This window comes from Rhinatrema bivittatum, chromosome 4 (genome assembly GCF_901001135.1).
Source record: "Rhinatrema bivittatum chromosome 4, aRhiBiv1.1, whole genome shotgun sequence".
Lineage (NCBI taxonomy): Eukaryota > Metazoa > Chordata > Amphibia > Gymnophiona > Rhinatrematidae > Rhinatrema > Rhinatrema bivittatum.
In genome coordinates this window covers 71,185,726-71,202,992 of record NC_042618.1, presented here as the reverse complement: position 1 = coordinate 71,202,992, position 17,267 = coordinate 71,185,726, and the positions used below count along the sequence as shown (strand labels likewise).

At 46.4% G+C, this 17,267-nt stretch overlaps 1 protein-coding gene across 2 annotated transcripts in view; it reads left to right on the top strand.

The window, feature by feature from the left end:
* Positions 1 to 316: 316 nt before the first annotated feature.
* PSMC6 (proteasome 26S subunit, ATPase 6) overlaps positions 317 to 17,267 on the top strand; it is a 92,987-nt gene continuing 76,036 nt past the window's right edge. For both annotated transcript variants that reach the window (XM_029598316.1, XM_029598315.1), the window contains exons 1-3: positions 317 to 474; positions 1,630 to 1,709; positions 10,457 to 10,496. In XM_029598316.1, the coding sequence (XP_029454176.1) occupies positions 348 to 474; positions 1,630 to 1,709; positions 10,457 to 10,496 (247 nt within the window). In that variant the 5' untranslated portion in view covers positions 317 to 347. The remainder of the gene's footprint in view (positions 475 to 1,629; positions 1,710 to 10,456; positions 10,497 to 17,267) is intronic.

Sequence of the window (17,267 nt, the reverse complement as noted above, 5' to 3'; positions counted from 1 at the left end):
CAAACAAACAAACTATTTTGTCCAAAGTGTACTAACCTGTGCTGCAATTATCTATCTCTCTTCTTTAGGGCTAAATTCACCTCTCCTTAACCACTGCTGTGACAGGTTTTGAATTTTCTGTGTTAACCTTTGTACTTCTCATTGTAATTGTTTTCCCTTGTTTCCTGGTCTGATTCTTGACTTTCTCTGAGTAAGATAAACTTAGCCGCTGTCCGTGCACTTCCCAGTCCCCTCCCCAGCAGATGGCGCTGTGGCGAAAGCCCTGCACCTCGAGAGAGTGTGCGTGTGGCCCGCTCTGCGCTCCTTAATCCGCGGCCCCTGCAGCCTATTTAGTCCTCCCAGCGGCCATGGCCATTCCCGGCATTCCCTATGAGCAGCGACTTCTCATCATGGCGGACCCGCGGGAGAAGGCGCTGCAGGATTACCGCAAGAAGCTGCTGGAGCATAAAGAGATTGATGGCCGGCTGAAGGAGCGTGAGTCCGCGCGCAGGCAGAGGAGCTCAGCCTCCGGCTGGATAGAGCGGCGGCGGCGGCAGCGGCAGCAGCAGAAGAAGAGGTTCTGCTTGTCTGCGGCCGCAAGTCGCTGTGTCATCTCGGGCCGGGTGCCTGTAGACAGCGTGATTTGACGGAGTAGTGGCTACCCGGGTTGAAACCCCATGGGTCCGAGTCGCTGGAGGCCCTGTTCAGCGCTATCTCTGCGGTTGCTGTTCTCTTAGGCACTGGTGGATGTCTGTCTAGCGCGCTGGGCTATCTCTGGGACACACGCCGCTGAGTTTGGCGTTTTCCAGCACTATTGTTTTTCCTTAGATGCCCGCATTGAAGTTAGAAAGCCTGGCTCAACCGCAGTGGAAAATGTGCTGGAGCAAAAGGGTCGAATGGGATATTTTTAAAATTAGAAAACGTTTGCATGCTCATGATACAGCGAACCTTAACACACATGTCATGCTGCCAAATAAGCATATTTCCCATAGACACAAAATGGGACAAATCCTTCAAGATATCAGGCTTACAAAAGCAAGTTGTCTTGCTTCTGAGGCAGTAGTTATAATAAGAAAGCAAATTTCTGTCACTTGACTAGTGCAGCAGCGCTGCCCTAAAAATTGGACTCTGGCAATTTTTAGCATAGTAATGAAATAATCGGTTTTGACACCTTTTACTGGATCAACAAGTTGTTCTAGTACAGTTTTATTTATGTACTTATTTTAGATTTAGCTCAAAGTCACAGTGACAACAGGATTTGAACCCTGGTTTCCCAGGTTCTCAGCCTGCTGCTTTTGACTAGTCTACTCTTAAGCTTTCAGGATCACAGTCCCTTCAGATGTCTTGGAAGCTCACAATTTACAAAAGTTATGGTTTTATCCAGGACCTACACAACTATTAGAACTCTACACTACAGCTCAATAGAGAGAGATTGTGTTGTAAAGACACTTTGAGAATATTTAGTAAAAAATGTTATGATGTTTAGTGTGTGTGTATGTATATATATATATAGTGTTTTTATTTTTAGTGTTCAGTGTAATCTTTGTGAATTAATTTTTCAGTTTGTTTCCTTTCATCATTAGTAGAGATCTTCTGTCTTACCCACTGTGTTATGTATAGTGATGACATTTGTTTGTGTTCTTATTTTAGTAAGAGAACAACTAAAAGAACTGACCAAGCAGTATGAGAAATCTGAAAATGACCTCAAGGCTTTGCAAAGTGTTGGCCAGGTAGGAATGACTGTATTCTATTTCATTTAGAAAATATCATACTGGGTCAGACCAATAATCTGAGTCCACCATCCTGTTTTAGACCGAGCTAATCCAGGTTGCTTGGAAGAAGTAGTGGGCCGATCCATTCCTTGTTGTTTACTATCAGTAATAAAGGATGGAATTTCCCAGGCCTACCTGGCTGCTAATTTTTAATGGACCTGGCCTCTAGAAACTTGTCAGAATCTCTTTTTTTCATATACTACTACTTTGACTACATTCTCTGGCAACAATTTTGACAGCTTAATTATGTGTTGACTGGAAAAAAAAAATTCTAGTTGTTTTAAATCCTGCTACTTGTTAGTTTCATGGAATACCCCTTAGTCCTAATATTACTGGAAAGGGTAAGCCTTCTCTGCTTGTTGCACACCACTCATGATTTTATAAACGTCTGTCATGTTCCTTCAGTCCTCTTCTCCAACCTGAAGACCCCTAATATGTTTAGCTGTTTATCAGTCATACACAAACCACTTTTTCTATAAGACGGAGTTGGAATGTATACATACCTTCTCTGTATTGATGAAAATAGGCTGGCCAAGCTTTGTGGAACAAGGATTCTTGACATGCACATCTCTCTTCTTGGAGACTAAGACATTCTCTCAGAATAATGGTGGGAGTTTTTAATAGTATTTTTTTGGTCTTTGTCCCCCAGATATGATATGCTTTTCCAACTTGCATGTCCAGCTTTATTGACAAGGTCTTCGATTAGTCTGTGATTGGCTCTTCCTAAATCTTGTTTTTCTGGTACACCCCATTCTTCTGAAGACCAACATTTTCTTGTTGCTCTCTTCACTGAGCAATAATACCAGACTCTACTGTTATCTTAGGTGCTGTGGACTGCAGGCCTCTGCAGCTTGTACCTTGTTTTACTGTCTTTGCTCTTGGCTTCTAGATGTAGATATAGGAGTACTGGGTACAACTTAAACTCTGGACTTGGTACAATCATTTTTACTCCAATTTTCTGCTTTCAGCCATTAAAAGGCTAGAAACTAAACAGGAAATTTATTTTATCTACAGGCTTAATTTAGCTACTCTATCACTATATCTCTGTTGCCTTTCTTCATAATGGAGCTGGTCCATATCCTTTATCATTTATGTTTCTGCTCTTCCAGTTCTATATTTTTTTGAGGTGGGTGACCAGAACTATATACAGTACTCAAGGCATTGTGATATTCTGTTACATTCTTTCTTTCTGAATAATTCCTAACCTCAATTGATTTTCTCTACAATGAGCAGAGGACTTTGGTATTTGCAGTGATTCCAAGGTTCTTCAGTGGCAACTCCTAAAGTGGAACCTAGCATTGTGTAAATGTTTTCCTGCATAACTTTGCACTTTTTCATATTAAATTTCAACTGCCATTTAGATCAGTGTTTCCCAACCTTTATATGCCCAAAGCACACCTATGTTAATAAAACAGTTATGTAACACTGCCGTGGAGCAAGCAGTGCAGACGTGGAGAGAACTCATGGCCACACGAAGAGCTAGGGAACTACTGAAAGCCTTACTGGTTTCTCTCCCAAATTTTTAAAACAAAGGGAGAAGGGGGGCAGAAATACGCATGAACCTATTATAGTTGATCAGTTCCCTCTATTATCAAGCACAGGAGCCAGGGAGAAGTCCATGTTGTGTGTGCAGTTGTCCTGGTTATTTTTTTTGACTACTACCAGATCTCCTTCACTGGTGCTGCTCCCAACACTGTCACACCCAATTCTCAGTGCATGCTTTCCCTATCTAACAGGCCGATACAGAAAGAAGCGCGGGTGAGCGCCCAGGCCACTCTCCTGGGCGAGCGACTTAGTAAAAAAAAAAAATTCAAATGAGGGCCTGCGGTAAAAGGCGCTAGGGACACTAGCGCGTCCCTAGTGCCTCCTTTTTGACAAATGGTGGCTGTCAGCAGGTTTGACAGATAACGCTCAATTTTTCTGGCGTCTTTTCTCGAGCCCGCTGACGGCCACAGGTTTGGAAAACGGACGCCGGCATAATTGAGCGTCCGTCTTCCAGGCCACGGGCACCTTTTTAATTTTTTTTTTATTTTTGGGGCCTCCGACTTAATATCGCTATAATATTAAGTTGGAGGGTGTACAGAAAAGCAGTTTTTTCTGCTTTTCTATACACTTCCCTGGTGCCGGCCGAAATTAGCGCCTGCCTTTGGGCAGGCGTTAATTTTTGAAAGTAAAATGTGTGGCTTCGCTGCACATTTTGCTTTCTGTATCGTGCGGGAATGTCTAATAGGCCCATCAACATGCATTTGCATGTTGCGGGCACTATTAGTTTCAGGGGGGTTGGCTGCGCGTTTTTGACGTGCTATTACCCCTTAAGGGGTAAAGCTAGCGCGTCGAAACCCAGGCTAACAGTGCGCTCCACCAGAGCGCACTTTACTGTATCAGCCCATATGTAGGAAGAGAAGGCATGCGTGATTACACATGTTCTCAAAAAAAAAAAAGAGCTCCTACATGTTTAAGAGCCACTGATGGTGTCTCTTGCTGCTAAAGGTGCTGAAAGCAGAGCTTAGGTATCTGAGTCAGGCTTATCTATGGCACATCTGATCAGGTCTGAAGACACACGGTTGGGAAACTTAGATTTAAATGCTCACTTCCCTAGTCTCGCAAGGTCTAGGGAAATTCTAGAAATTCCTCAGTTTGCTCATGTTTTATCTACTTGAAATAACTGACATCTGCAAACTTGATCATCTCCCCCTTTACTTCTTTTTCCGTATCCTCAATATGTTAAACGTTGGTCCCAGTGTAGATCCCTGGGGCACTCCCTGTTGGGGAAAAGTCACCATTTAGTCCTACTGTTTCCTATTCTTTAACCATTTATTAATCCACATTAGAAGATTGCCTCCTTTCCTCCAGAATCTGTCATTGTTCAGCCCCGAAAAGTAGGAGGAAGCTAAATACTGCTCCTTTAAGTCAGAGGTAAAATGAAGGGTTACTAGGAAACCAGATTCTTGTCCCTAATTATATAGTTCTCATTTTGTCAGTGTGTCTGAATTACCTCAGAGTTCCTGTCAGCTTCCCACTTAACTCCTTGTTTAGGTGGATCATGCTCAAGCAGTCTGTATACAGCTCTAGTTTTCTGTGTTTGTGTTCTGGAGCATGGGAGTTCTTTCTGGCTTACCCTGATCTCACTACTTTGTTGCTTGGTAATTCTATCTGTAAACATTTCTGTTAACTGTTCCTTTACCTTCTCTGGTTACCACTGTTATCCATTTGTTCCTGGGTCTTTTGAATTCTGGATGTCCGACATCTCTGTGGGAGTGGGGGGTTGATGTACAGGATGCTGTAACAACAACTCCCACTCACACAGATGTCTGACATCCAGGATTCAAAAACCCAGGAACAATTGGATAGCAGTGGGCTCTGGAAGAATTAAGGCCTGTGATGAAGAGACACCCAATGTTACCCCTACAAAATGCGCTTTATGCATTGGAGAATGAAGAAACCTAAAGAATAGATTTTGACGTGATTTCTAAAAGTGAAGTCACCCAATTCAGCCAGAAGCCCTTCAACAAAATCAAATGTCATAAAAGAAAGCTGCTTCTGCTGGGAGACTCAGTCATCAGAAGAGCACTTTTTGATGACTGCTAGTAGAAATGATGACAGCTAGTAGAAATGCAAACCAGATAGGCCAAGACATTGAAGAAGAAAATAGAAACTGATATGTTATCATCCAGCTGGGGATCAATTATCTCAATAGAAATGGTATCCATGAAGTACAAAAAGATTTCCAAAATCTAGGAAAGACTATTGCCTTATCAGAAGCATTACCTGTTCATGGAAAGGGAAAGCTATGCTTTATAGATAATTTCAATTCCTGGCTCAAAACCTGGTGTACAGAAAGTGGTTTTGGATACATTGGAGGCTGGAGTCTTGTATGGAGCAGTAAAAGGCTCTATGGTAAGGATGGCCTACATTTGTCTGAAGCAGGAAGGAGGATGCTAAGTGAGAAATTATCAGACATTTAAACTAATGAATGGGGGTGACAGAAGTTGGCCAATGAAATTGATTTCACCCCCAAGCAATACAGGAAGTGGGAAGAGAAAATAACAAAATCAGTCAGCTCAAAAAAAAGGTTTCTAGGAAGTGCAAAAAATCAAGGGAGAAAAATTGGAATGCTATGACCACAAATGCTTGTAGTTTGGGCAATAAAATCCCAGACCTGCAGGCCCTAATGGTGGAGGTGGGGTTGGACATTATTGCTGATACAGAGACATAGTTCACGGATTCTCATGATTTGGGATACGTCATACCAGGCTATAACTTGTTAAAGGACAGAAAAGGAGGAGGCGTAGCTCTTTATGTTAAAAACAATATCCAAGCAACTGAACTGCAAGGAATGTGGGGTAGAGAAGAAGCATTATGGACCGGCCTAAAAAAAAAAAAAAAGATGGTGCATACATTTTTGCTGGAGTGGTTTACAGGCCTCAGACTCAAATGGAAGAACTAGACAGAGATCTGGTCAAAGACATCCAAAAGGTGGGAAAGAAGGGAGAAGTGTTGATTGGAGACTTTAATCTTCCAGTCTTCTGCGGAAACTACCAGAAGTAGGGAAAGAGTGGATGCCCTGCAAGGGACTCCATTCAAATGGTAATGGAACCCACGAGGGAGGGAGTTATACTCGACCTAGTGCTCACTAATGGGGATAATGTCTCTAATGTCTGGGTGGGTACCCACCTCAGCACCAGTGATTATCAAACTGTATGGTTTGATGTTGCACGAAGACCTGAGTTTGAATTTCAAAAATAGACTTTGTCGAAATGGGGACGTACCTGGAGGTAGAACTGGAAGATGAGGAGTCCCCTAAGGCGCATCCCTTTCCACTACACTATTCAATATTTACCTCCTTTCCCTATGCCAACTCCTCGCTGACCTAGGTCTTACCCACTTTATCTATGAGGACATCGTCCAAATCCTTATCCCCATTACTGAATCCATCCCCAAATCCCTCAAGACCTGGGATAACTGCCTCACCTCAATTAACCACCTTCTCACTAGTCTCAACCTCGCCCTTAACACATCCAAAACGGAACTCCTAATCATCTCATCTGACCACCATAACCTCACACATCCAAACCTGCCCGTAACTAGTGCCCAATATGTCAGATCTTGGTGTCACGTTAGACAACCATTTGAACCTAAAAAAATGCATTAACACCACCCTGAAGGGCTGCTTCCACAACTTCACGTATTAAAAAAAATTAAGACCCCTCCATTTCAACGACTTTCTCAGTCCTCCAAGCCACACTTTTCACCAGAATAGACTATTGCAATACCCTCCTCCTAGGCCTTCCTGCAACCACAATCAAACCGTTTCAAAACGCCGCAGCCAGAATCCTCCCCAACACGTGCAGAAAAAACCATATTACCCCTATACTTATGGACCTCCACTGGCTCCCAATACGCTTTAGAATCCTCCATAAGAGTCTCTCTATTATTCATAAAACCTTGCATAACCAAAGCGTCCATTGGCTAGATGACTCCTTGCATTACCATTCATCGAACAGACCTACCAGAACCGCATATAAAGGATCCCTCTACACCCCCCCAAACTTACCCATCTCATAGCCACAAAAGAACAGGCTCTGTCCATAGCAGGACCATCCTTATGGAATTCAATGCCCCCTGACCTACGCCAAGAACTCTGTACCCTGACCTTTAAGAAAAAACTAAAAACTTGGCTATTCTCACAAGCCTTTTCATAACTTTGCCTCAACTACTCCTCTGCTACCCCTCGCCTTTTATTATAACGCTTAACCCTTCCCAACCCAACTAAAGAAGCCATACTATGATTATGGTCTATTCACAACCTTCCCTTCACTCCCATTCTCCCCCCCCAACCCCTATTCCATAATCCGCTAGCTTGTATTCCTTAAGTATTCCTCTAATTGTAAATATGTTGGTTCTGTCACCTGTCTCTTCTTGCTATTCCTTTACACTCAAGTTCCAGTTCTCCCTTGTTCCATGTAATTTCTAATTCCTTTTCCAAAAGTTATTTGTTTCTCCTGTTCAGTGTAAACCAATGTGATATTCCTTTGAATGTCGGTATAGAAAAGTTTTAAATAAAATAAATAGACTAGGAGAAAATGAGGGAGTTGGAACAATAGTGGGCCAAACTAAAAGGAGCAATTACAAAGGCAACAAATCTGTTACTTTTGTTTACTTTTCTAAGAGAAATAAGAAACTGATCTGGTTCTCAAAGGAGGTGGCTGATAAAATAAAAGCAAAAAGAACAGCATTCAAGAAATATAAAGGATGCCAAAAAGATGAACACTGAAGAATATCTAGTGAAACTGAGGGAAACGAAGAAAGAAATCAAGAAAGCAAAAAGTCAGGCGGAAGAAAGGATTGCCAAAGCAGTAAAGCGAGGTGACAAAACCTTTCAGATATATCAGAGAGAGGTCCGACATGGTATAGTGAAATTGAAAGGTGACAAAGATCAATGTGTGGAGAGAGTTGCAGAAATGGCTGAATTATTAAACAAATACTTCAGTTTGGTGTTCATTAAAAAAGGCCTGGAGAAGGACCGTCACTAGTTATGAAGACTGTGAATGAGGGTGGAGTAAAAACTTTGTTTACAGAAAATGTATGGAAAGAGCTAGGAAAACTGAAAGTGGACAAGGCCATGGGGCTGGATGAGACACATCCTAAAATACTGAGGGAGCTCAGATGTGCTGGTGGGTCCACTGAAGGACCTGTTCAATAGATACCTGGAAATGGGAGAAGATTGGAGAAGAACGGTGGTCCCGCTTCAAAAGAGTGGGAGCAGAGGAAGCTGGAAACTACAGGACGGTTAGTCTTACCTTGGCAGTAGGAAAATTAATGGAGACAGCTGAAGGGAAGATTAGTGAACTATCTACAGTCTGGTGGGTTGCTCAACCCAAGGCAGCATGGATTCACCAGGGGAAGATCCTATCAGAAAAAACTGATTTTTTTTTATTTTTATTTTTTGATTGGGTGACTAAAGAATTGGATCAGGGAAGAGTGCTTGATGTGATTTACTTGGATTTTAGTAAAGCTTTTGATATGGTCCCACATAGACTCGTGAACAAAATGAGAAGCTAGGGAGTGGGTGCCAAGGTAGTAGCATGGATTGCAAACTGGTTGACTGACAGGAGACAGGGTGTAATGGTAAATGGAACCTGCTCTGAAGAAAGAAAGTTGTTAAGCGGAGTGCCACAGGGATCGGTTTTGGGACTGATTCCGTTCAATATCTTTGTGAGCGACCTGGCGGAAGGGATAGAAGGTAAAGCTTGTCTATTTGCCGATGATACTAAGATCTGCAACAGAATAACCATGCCTGAAGGAGTAGAGAGAATGAAAAGTGATTTAAGAAAGCTTGAAGAGTAGTCAAAGATTTGGCAGCTGGGATTCAATGCCAAGAAGTGCAAAGTCATGTGTTTGGGGTGCAGCAATCCAAAATAGCTTTGTGATAGGCGATGAAAGACTAATTCGCATGGACTGGGAGAGGGACCTTGGTGGATAGTGTCTGATCTGAAGATGATGAAACAGTGTGACAAGGCGCTAGCTAAAGTCAGAAGAATGCTGGGCTGCATACAGCGAGGAATAACGAGTAAGAAAAGAGGTGGTAATGCCTTTGGTCTGGTCCTTGGTGAGGCCTCACCTGGAGTACTGCGTTCAATACTGGTGCCCCTATCTCAAAAAGGATAAAGTCAGGATAGTGGTTCAAAGAAGAGCGACTAAAATGGTGAGGGGTCAGCATTTGAGGGCTTATGAGGAGAGGCTGAAGGATCTGAATATGTACACCCTGGAAGAGAGGAGGTGTAGGGGAGGGAGGATACAGACCTTCAGATACCTGAAAGGTTGTAATGATGCACAATCACCAAACCTTTTCCGTTGGAAAGAAAACAATAGAACTAGGGGTCATGAAATGAAACTCCAGGGAGGGCGACTCAGATCCAGTATCGGGAAATATTTCTTCATGGAGTGGGTGGTGGATGCCTGAAATGCCCTTCCAGAAGAGATGAAGATGAAAGCAGTGAAGGAATTCAAAGGGGCATGAGGTAAACACTGTGGATCCCTAAAGGCTAGATGTTGAGTGCATGGGAGTAACTTGCCGGTGTGGCAGTTGCTACCCTTTAACAAGTAAGCCTTGATACTGTTAATGCAACTCCATTATCGCTCTCTGCTTCAACAGTAGTGGATTCAGACAGCAACCAACGAGGGTCCCGACTATGACGGTTTGGGGAACAAATAAACATGGGAGTAACTTGCTGATGTGGCGCTTACTACCTTTAATCGGTAAACCTGATACTTTGATGCAACTCCAACATTGCTCTCTGCTTTCATGGCAACGGTTGAGGGACATTGGATTCAAACAGCGTCCGAGGGCCCTGACTTTTTCGGTCTGGTAAACTGATAAGCATGGGGGTAACCTACACTGCAGCAGATTCTGGCATAAGCTTGCTGGGCAGAGAGGGTGAATCTTTTGGTCCTTTTCTGCCGTTGTTTCTATGTTACTAGTGTTATGTTGTATAGACTTCTGTACCTTTTAAGCTAGACATGAGGAATGCCTTGACTCACTTTATTATCTGTTGTGAATACCTCTTCTCTTCCCATCTATCTGTGAGGCTCTAATGAGGGACTTTATCAAATGCTTTCTGAAAATCCAAATACATTGATCAGCTCACTCTTATTCACACATGTATTTACACTTTCAATGAACTTGTTTTTCTTGTTTTTCTTAGATTGTTGGTGAGGTTCTTAAACAGTTAACAGAAGAGAAATGTAAGTAAAGGGTTTTTTTTAATATAAGTAACATTCATGGTTCTCTCTTAAATCCTTATGGAAAATATGATCTAGATTAATATGCTTTTTTTTAAAACAAACATTTACTGAGACTTTCAAGTAGGTTATATTCCAGTAGGTTGTCTAGAAGCTAATTACTGATCATAATGATGCCAAAATAGTATTCACACTTTTCTCAAAGGCAGATATTAAACTGGTGGCAATAATTTGATTATGGTGACTGTAGAATAAACATTTTTTAGTGGCTTAGAGGCTTTTTATCGATTACCTGGTTATGAAAGATCTACAGGAGAACTTAATTTGTCATCAAACGAAGGGGTGGGAGAACAAACAACTGGTAATGTTCTTGCATTCTTTTGTACTAAAATATAAAATATCATAAGGAACACAGTGGCTGTCAGTTAAAATAGTTTTTAAAAAAAATTGTCATCTAAAAATTTTAAACTAGATCCTGTATCATAATTGGGACCTTTAATAGTTAAGCATTTAAATGCAAGGAATTTGAACTAGAAATGTATATTTAAAAACAAAAATTGCTGTCCCAATCTTCCAATGATTGTAAGTTTACTATATAGTTGTATCTCCAGTTTGTAGTTATGCTACGGCAGCTGCTGCAGAATTTACTTTTTTCCACAGTCAAGGCAAACTGGTCCTGTAGCTGCCACACTCTGCTACTACCTCATTGTCTCACTTGCTACTGCAGCAGATTTTCCTGCTCTCAAATTCACCTGCTGGCTCTTCTCACTATCACTCCCACCCTGCTCTCCACATATCCAGCCAGCTTCTGACACCATTGCAGCCTTCTACCTGCTCCCCCTACCTTCCTCTCTCCTCTGGGAGGCTTCTGTCATTGTTGCAGCCTCCCAGTGAGCTCTCAATTGGGCCGTTACAGTAAAGTGTGCTTTGCCAAGCGCACTATTTAACACTCGGTTAGACGTGCATTTTCGATGCGCGTTCACTACCCCTTAATCTGTAAAAGGTTTAGTGCGTTAAAAACACGTGACCATCCCCTCCCCTGAAACTAATAGCGCTTATCACATGCAAATGCATGTTGATGAGGCTGTTACGCACCCAGGATACTAAAAAAAAAAAAAAGGTGCAGCCAAGCTGCACATTTTGCACTTGAAAATTAACGCCTGCCCAGGGGTAGGCATTAATTTCTGAGCAGCCAGGAAAAGTGTACAGAAAATGGCTGTCAGCGGGTTTGGAAAACTGCTCATAAAAATTGAGTGTCTGTTTCCTGAACCCGCTGACAGCCACCTCTCCTAGGTTTCTGCTAATAAGGAGGTGCTATTGTCCCTAGCGCCTCCTTTTTAGCGTGACCCCCTCATTTAAATGTAGGATCGCGTGCCCAGGAGAGGTGGCTGGCATGCATTGGGAAAGTGGGCTCTCAACATGGAGCACCTGTTCTCCCCCGCTGCTTATTGTATCGGCCTGAATATGTGCTGCATGCACCTGCCCCTCCTGCTTTTGTCAGTCTCCTTCCCTGCACACACCTTTCTCTAACTGGCTAACTTCTTCTGACGTGGCATTTTCTGCCCTTAGCAAATCACATGGGGGTAACCTGCATGGCATGGCAATTACCATAAGCCATTTGCTGGGCATTCTGGAGAGGCCATTTGGTCTTTATCTGCCATCATGGCTATGTTACTTTGTGACTACAGTTTCCTCCAATCTGTCCCTTCCCTGCTGCCATGACTCTCCCACTGGCCTCATGCAGCTGATGGTAAATAATCATAACATTGGGAGGGGCAGAGGGAAGAGGAATAAAAGAGGCCAACTGTAACGTTAGGAGCCAGCAAAGGGAGGAGGTTGGGAGGCAAACAGCAGAAATGGCACCAAATCATTTTCAGCCATGTTAGCAAGGGAAGAAAATAGAGGCCATTGTGGTTCTTCAAAGACGGAGGAGACAAAGGAAGTTCAAAAAGAACAGTGTACAGGAAATGCAACCTGTCAAAAGAGGAGGAGGACAGACCATATTACCAAGAGAAACGATTAGGCAAAAGCTGAAATGGTGAACTGTATTGCCAAGTTGGCATAGGCAGGCTAAAACTTCCTTTCCCTGTACGTACCAGGATCAGTCCAGACGGTGGGTTATGTCCCCCATCCAGCAGATGAAGTCAGAACAGACTTCGAAGGGTGTTAGCTTATAAGCCAGTACACCCTCTGCAGGAGCTCAGTATCTTTCTGACTCCAGCAGATGAGAGTAGGGGAACCATTTGCTTCCCCAGTGTGTTTAAGGATTAAGCTCTTTCATTTCTTCTCTTTCCTTTTTACTTTTATTGCAGTTTGGATCAAGTTAGTTTAAAAAAAAATTCAATTATTGGGAGGCGTGGCTTGCAGGCTGAGCTGCCTCTCTCTTCCTTCTCCTTATCTGTCCTCTGGGGGTAAGTTTGTTCATTTTCTTCTGTTCTGGTCTCATTTTTTAGTTTTGTTCTTCAGTCAGCAGCTGTTTTCTCTGGTGGGATAGGTGGAAGCTGGTGGTGCCAGCCTCTCCCCACAGTGCCAACGTCTGCCCCGCGGCCCCGAGACGAAATTTCCCCCTGGGCCGCTGCAGCAGGGAGGGGAGATTCCCCTGCTGCTGTCCGGGGCACTTGCAGGCAGTGCAGGCTTGTTTTCGGGGCCCCCCCCCCCCCCCCCCCAACGGCCTTTCATCTCCTCCCCCGGCGGCCATCATGCCACAGCCGTCCCGGTGTTCGGCCTGTGGCGAGCCAGGGTCGAGGATTTCGCACGAGGGCATTTGTGCAAGGTGTCTCCCTGGTGGGGAAGGCACCTCGGAGCCTTTAAGCACATTTTCTTTTTGCTCCTCAGCGCAGCCCGGGCGGCGCAGTCCGGCCCCTTCGCCGCCTTTGGCGGGAACGGCGGCCATTTTGGATCCGCAGCACATCGATTCTCCGGTGTCAGAGGAGGAGGGAAGGGATTCTCGGGGTGCCTCTCCCCCGATTTTGTCGCTGGTAAAGACCCTCCCTGGCCAGGTCCCCTCAGCTGTCCCCATTTTCGGCCCCCCCGCAGACATGCCGACTTTTTCGCCGGACTTTATAGTGCTTATGCACAACGCCTCTGGATCCACTCCTCGCAAAAACAACTGCCGATCGCCGTCATAGTGAGGGCAAAGGCGATCAGCGCCATTTTGAGTATTGGGATCGGACGGCCGTCGTGCAAGGAGGTTGCTCCCGGACCCCCGCTGGACTTTTGGCAAGTCTTGTGGGGGTCAGGAGGCCCCCCCAAGCTGGCCAAAAGTCCCTGTGGGTCCAACGGGGGTCCTGGAGCAACCTGCCGTCCGACGCCAGGACTCAAAATGGCGCCGATAGCCTTTGGCCATACTATGTCACAGGGGCTACCGGTGCCATTGGTCAGCCCCTGTCACATGGTAGGAGCACAAGATGGCGCCGGTGACCATGTGATAGGGACTGACCAATGGCACCGGTAGCCCCTGTGACACAGGCTATCGGCGTCGTGAAGAAACCGGCAAACGAGTGCAGCGATGGCTTCCTGACTCCCCGCTGGACCACCAGGGAGTTTTGGTAAGTCTTGGGGGGGTCAGGAGGGTGGGGGGTTGTAGTTAGTTTTAATTTTAGCTGGGACAATTTAACTCGCCATAGTAACGTATTTACAGATCGACAACTTATTGAATTCTCCATACTTCCGCATGAAACGGAATTGACCCCCCATGAATACGTATCACGTACGCAACGAAAACTTTTTGCCTGCACATCCCTAGTTCCTGGGCCCCGCCACCAGGAAAATGACCCCACGGAGGATCTCAATCCAGCATGCTAGTGAGGCTGTATGTGTGAAAGAGATAGTGAGTGAGGGAATGAGCCTTTGAGTATGTGTGTGAAAGAGAGAGGCAGCTTGCTTGAGTGTGTGTGTGTGTGAGAGGCAGCTTGAGTGTGTGTGTTTGTGTGTAAGAGAGAGGCAGCTTGCTTATGTGGGAAAGGCAGCTTGTGTGTGGGTGAGAATGAAGCAGCTTGCTTGTGTGAGAGGCACATGTTTGTGTGTGAGGGAGAGAGATGCAGCTTGCTTGCATGTGAATTTGAGAGAAAGGCAGTTTGCTTTTGTGTGTGTGAGAGAGGCAGCTTTCACACACAGAGATGAGCCGTGGTAAGATGAGCTCCTCAGGGAGATGAGGCCCTCAAGGTTCTGAGGGATCAGGTCGTCTTGTTCCTCCCTCCGGAAGATGCGGAGCGCTCGCGGGTCATCCCCATCCAGGACTTAGGGAGTGCGGTACCGGGGGCCTCCGGGCTATCCCTACACATTCCACCTTTTTACAGGGCTAGGGAATGGGACACTCCTGAATCCTCTTTGAAGGTCGGCAGGGCGATGGAAAAGCTGTATCCTCTCCCGGAGGATTTCCTGGAGTTAATCAAGGTCCCAAAGATGGATTCAGCGGTGTCGGCGGTCACCAAGAGGACAACTATCCCGGTTACAGGTGGCACTGCGCTGCGGGATATCCAGGACCGCAAGTTGGAAATCTTCCTCAAGAGAGTTTTTGAAGTCTCGTCTCTAGGTATGCGCGCGGCCATGTGTAGCTCTCTCGCGCAGAGGGCAAGTCTTCGCTGGGTTCAGCAACTTCTTACTTCACAAGACCTGCCGCCCGAGGAAGCCGCCCAGGCTGATCGTTTGGAGCCCGCCATAGCGTACAGGGCGGATGCCTTGTACGACCTGTTCAGAGTACTGGCAAGGTCCATGGTTTCGGTAGTCGCGGCGAGACGTCTCCTGTGGCTCCGCAACTGGGCGGCGGATGCTTCTTCCAAGTCCAGCCAGGGCTCTCTCCCCTTCAAGGGCAAGTTCCTTTTTGGTGAGGATCTAGACCAGATCATCAAGTCCTTGGGGGAGAACGCGGTCCACCGCTTGCCTGAGGATAGACAGTGTACCTTCCGGTCCTTTACTTCTTCCCGGACACTGTCCAGGGCCCAGCGTCGCTAGCGGAGTTACAGGCAGACAAGACCACGGACGCCCTCTTCCAGATCTCAGTCCTGGCCCCGGTCCTTTCGTGGCCGCAGACCTGCTCGGGAGGGGTCAGGTCAGGGGAAACCCCCCCCCCCCCCCCAATCCACTCAATGATGCCAGGCTCGCCCACTCCTCCACCCCCAGGATCGGGGGACGACTCTCGCACTTCTATGAGAAGTGGGTTCACATCACCTCAGACCAGTGGGTCCTCGATATTCTAAGGAACTGCTACGCCTTGGAGTTTGTCCGCCCCCGAGGGACAGGTTCCTTTTTTCCCCCTGTGGGTCGGTCCTCAAGAGACGGGCGGTACAACAGACTCTGGATCGGTTGCAGAATATAGGGGCCATATCTCCCGTCCCCTTCGGCGAGGTGGGCTCGGGCCATTATTCCATCTACTTCGTCGTTCCCAAAAAGGACGGCTCCTATCACCCAATTCTGGATCTCAATGAGGTCAACAAGTCTCTCCGGGTCCTCCGGTTCCGCATGGAGACACTACACTCAGTCATCGCGGCAGAACTTCAGGGGGAGTTCCTCCCCTCTCTGGATTTGACAGAGGCCTATCTCCACATACTCATTCTCCCGGCTCACCGGTGGTTTCTCAGTTTCAAGATCCTGGATCAACACTTCCAGTTCCAGGCTCTCCCCTTCAGGCTGGTGACCGCTCCTCGAACGTTCACAAAGGTCATGGTGGTAGTGGCAGCAGCTCTGAGGAGAGAAGGCATTCTCGTCCATCCCTACTTAGACGACTGGCTGATACGTGCAAAGTCATTTGCCCAAGGACAGTCGGCGGTCTCCAGGGTGGTTCAACTTTTCCGTTCCCTGGGCTGGGTCGTGAATTTTGCCAAGAGTTCCCTTGTTCCTTCCCAACACTTGGATTTCTTGGGAGCGTGGTTCGATACACGTCAAGGCAAGGTCTTCTTACGTCTGGACAAGGCCCAGTCCTTATGGGACCAAATACGACGTTTTACTGCATTACCAGCACCCACCTCCTGGGACTATCTTCAGCTCCTGGGCATCATGGCCTCCACCATCGACCTCGTTCCCTGGGCTTTCGCGCACCTCCGGCCTCTTCAGGCAGCTCTGCTTTCTCGCTGGAAGCCAGTCTTGCAGGATTATCAGATTGCGTTTCCCTCGGTCCCCAACTGGGTGGTGGTCACCACCGATGCCAGTCTCTCCGGATGGGGGGCAGTATGCGAGCGGAGCGCGGCGCAGGGGACATGGACGAAGACACAAGTGTCGTGGCCGGTCAATCGCCTGGAAACCAGAGCAGTGCGTTTAGCGCTCCTACATTTCCTTCCTCTGGTGCGGAATCGGGAGGTAAGGATACTCTCGGACAACGCCACCATTGTAGCGTACATCAACCACCAGGGAGGCACGAGGAGTCGACATGTATCGCTCGAGACGGCGTGTCTGAAGGAGTGGGCAGAGATTTATCTAGCATGCCTCGTGGCTTCACACATCGCGGGGGTAGACAATATTCAGGCGGACTACCTGAGTCGACAACAGCTAGACCCAGGAGAATGGTCTCTCTCCGAAGCAAAGCAGCTTCTCGTCCATCGGTGGGGGTCGCCTCACTTGGACCTGATGGCGACGTGTCTCAATGCCAAGGCCCCCTGCTTCTTTAGCCGCAGAAGAGAGCGTGGCGCGGAAGGGGTAGATACTCTAGTTCTGCCGTGGCCGTGCCACCTTCTTCTCTACGTCTTCCCTCCCTGGCCGCTGGTGAGCAAGATCCTACGGAGAATAGAGCGTCATCAGGGACCTGTTCTCCAGAGTGGACCCGTTGACCCTGGTTTGCGG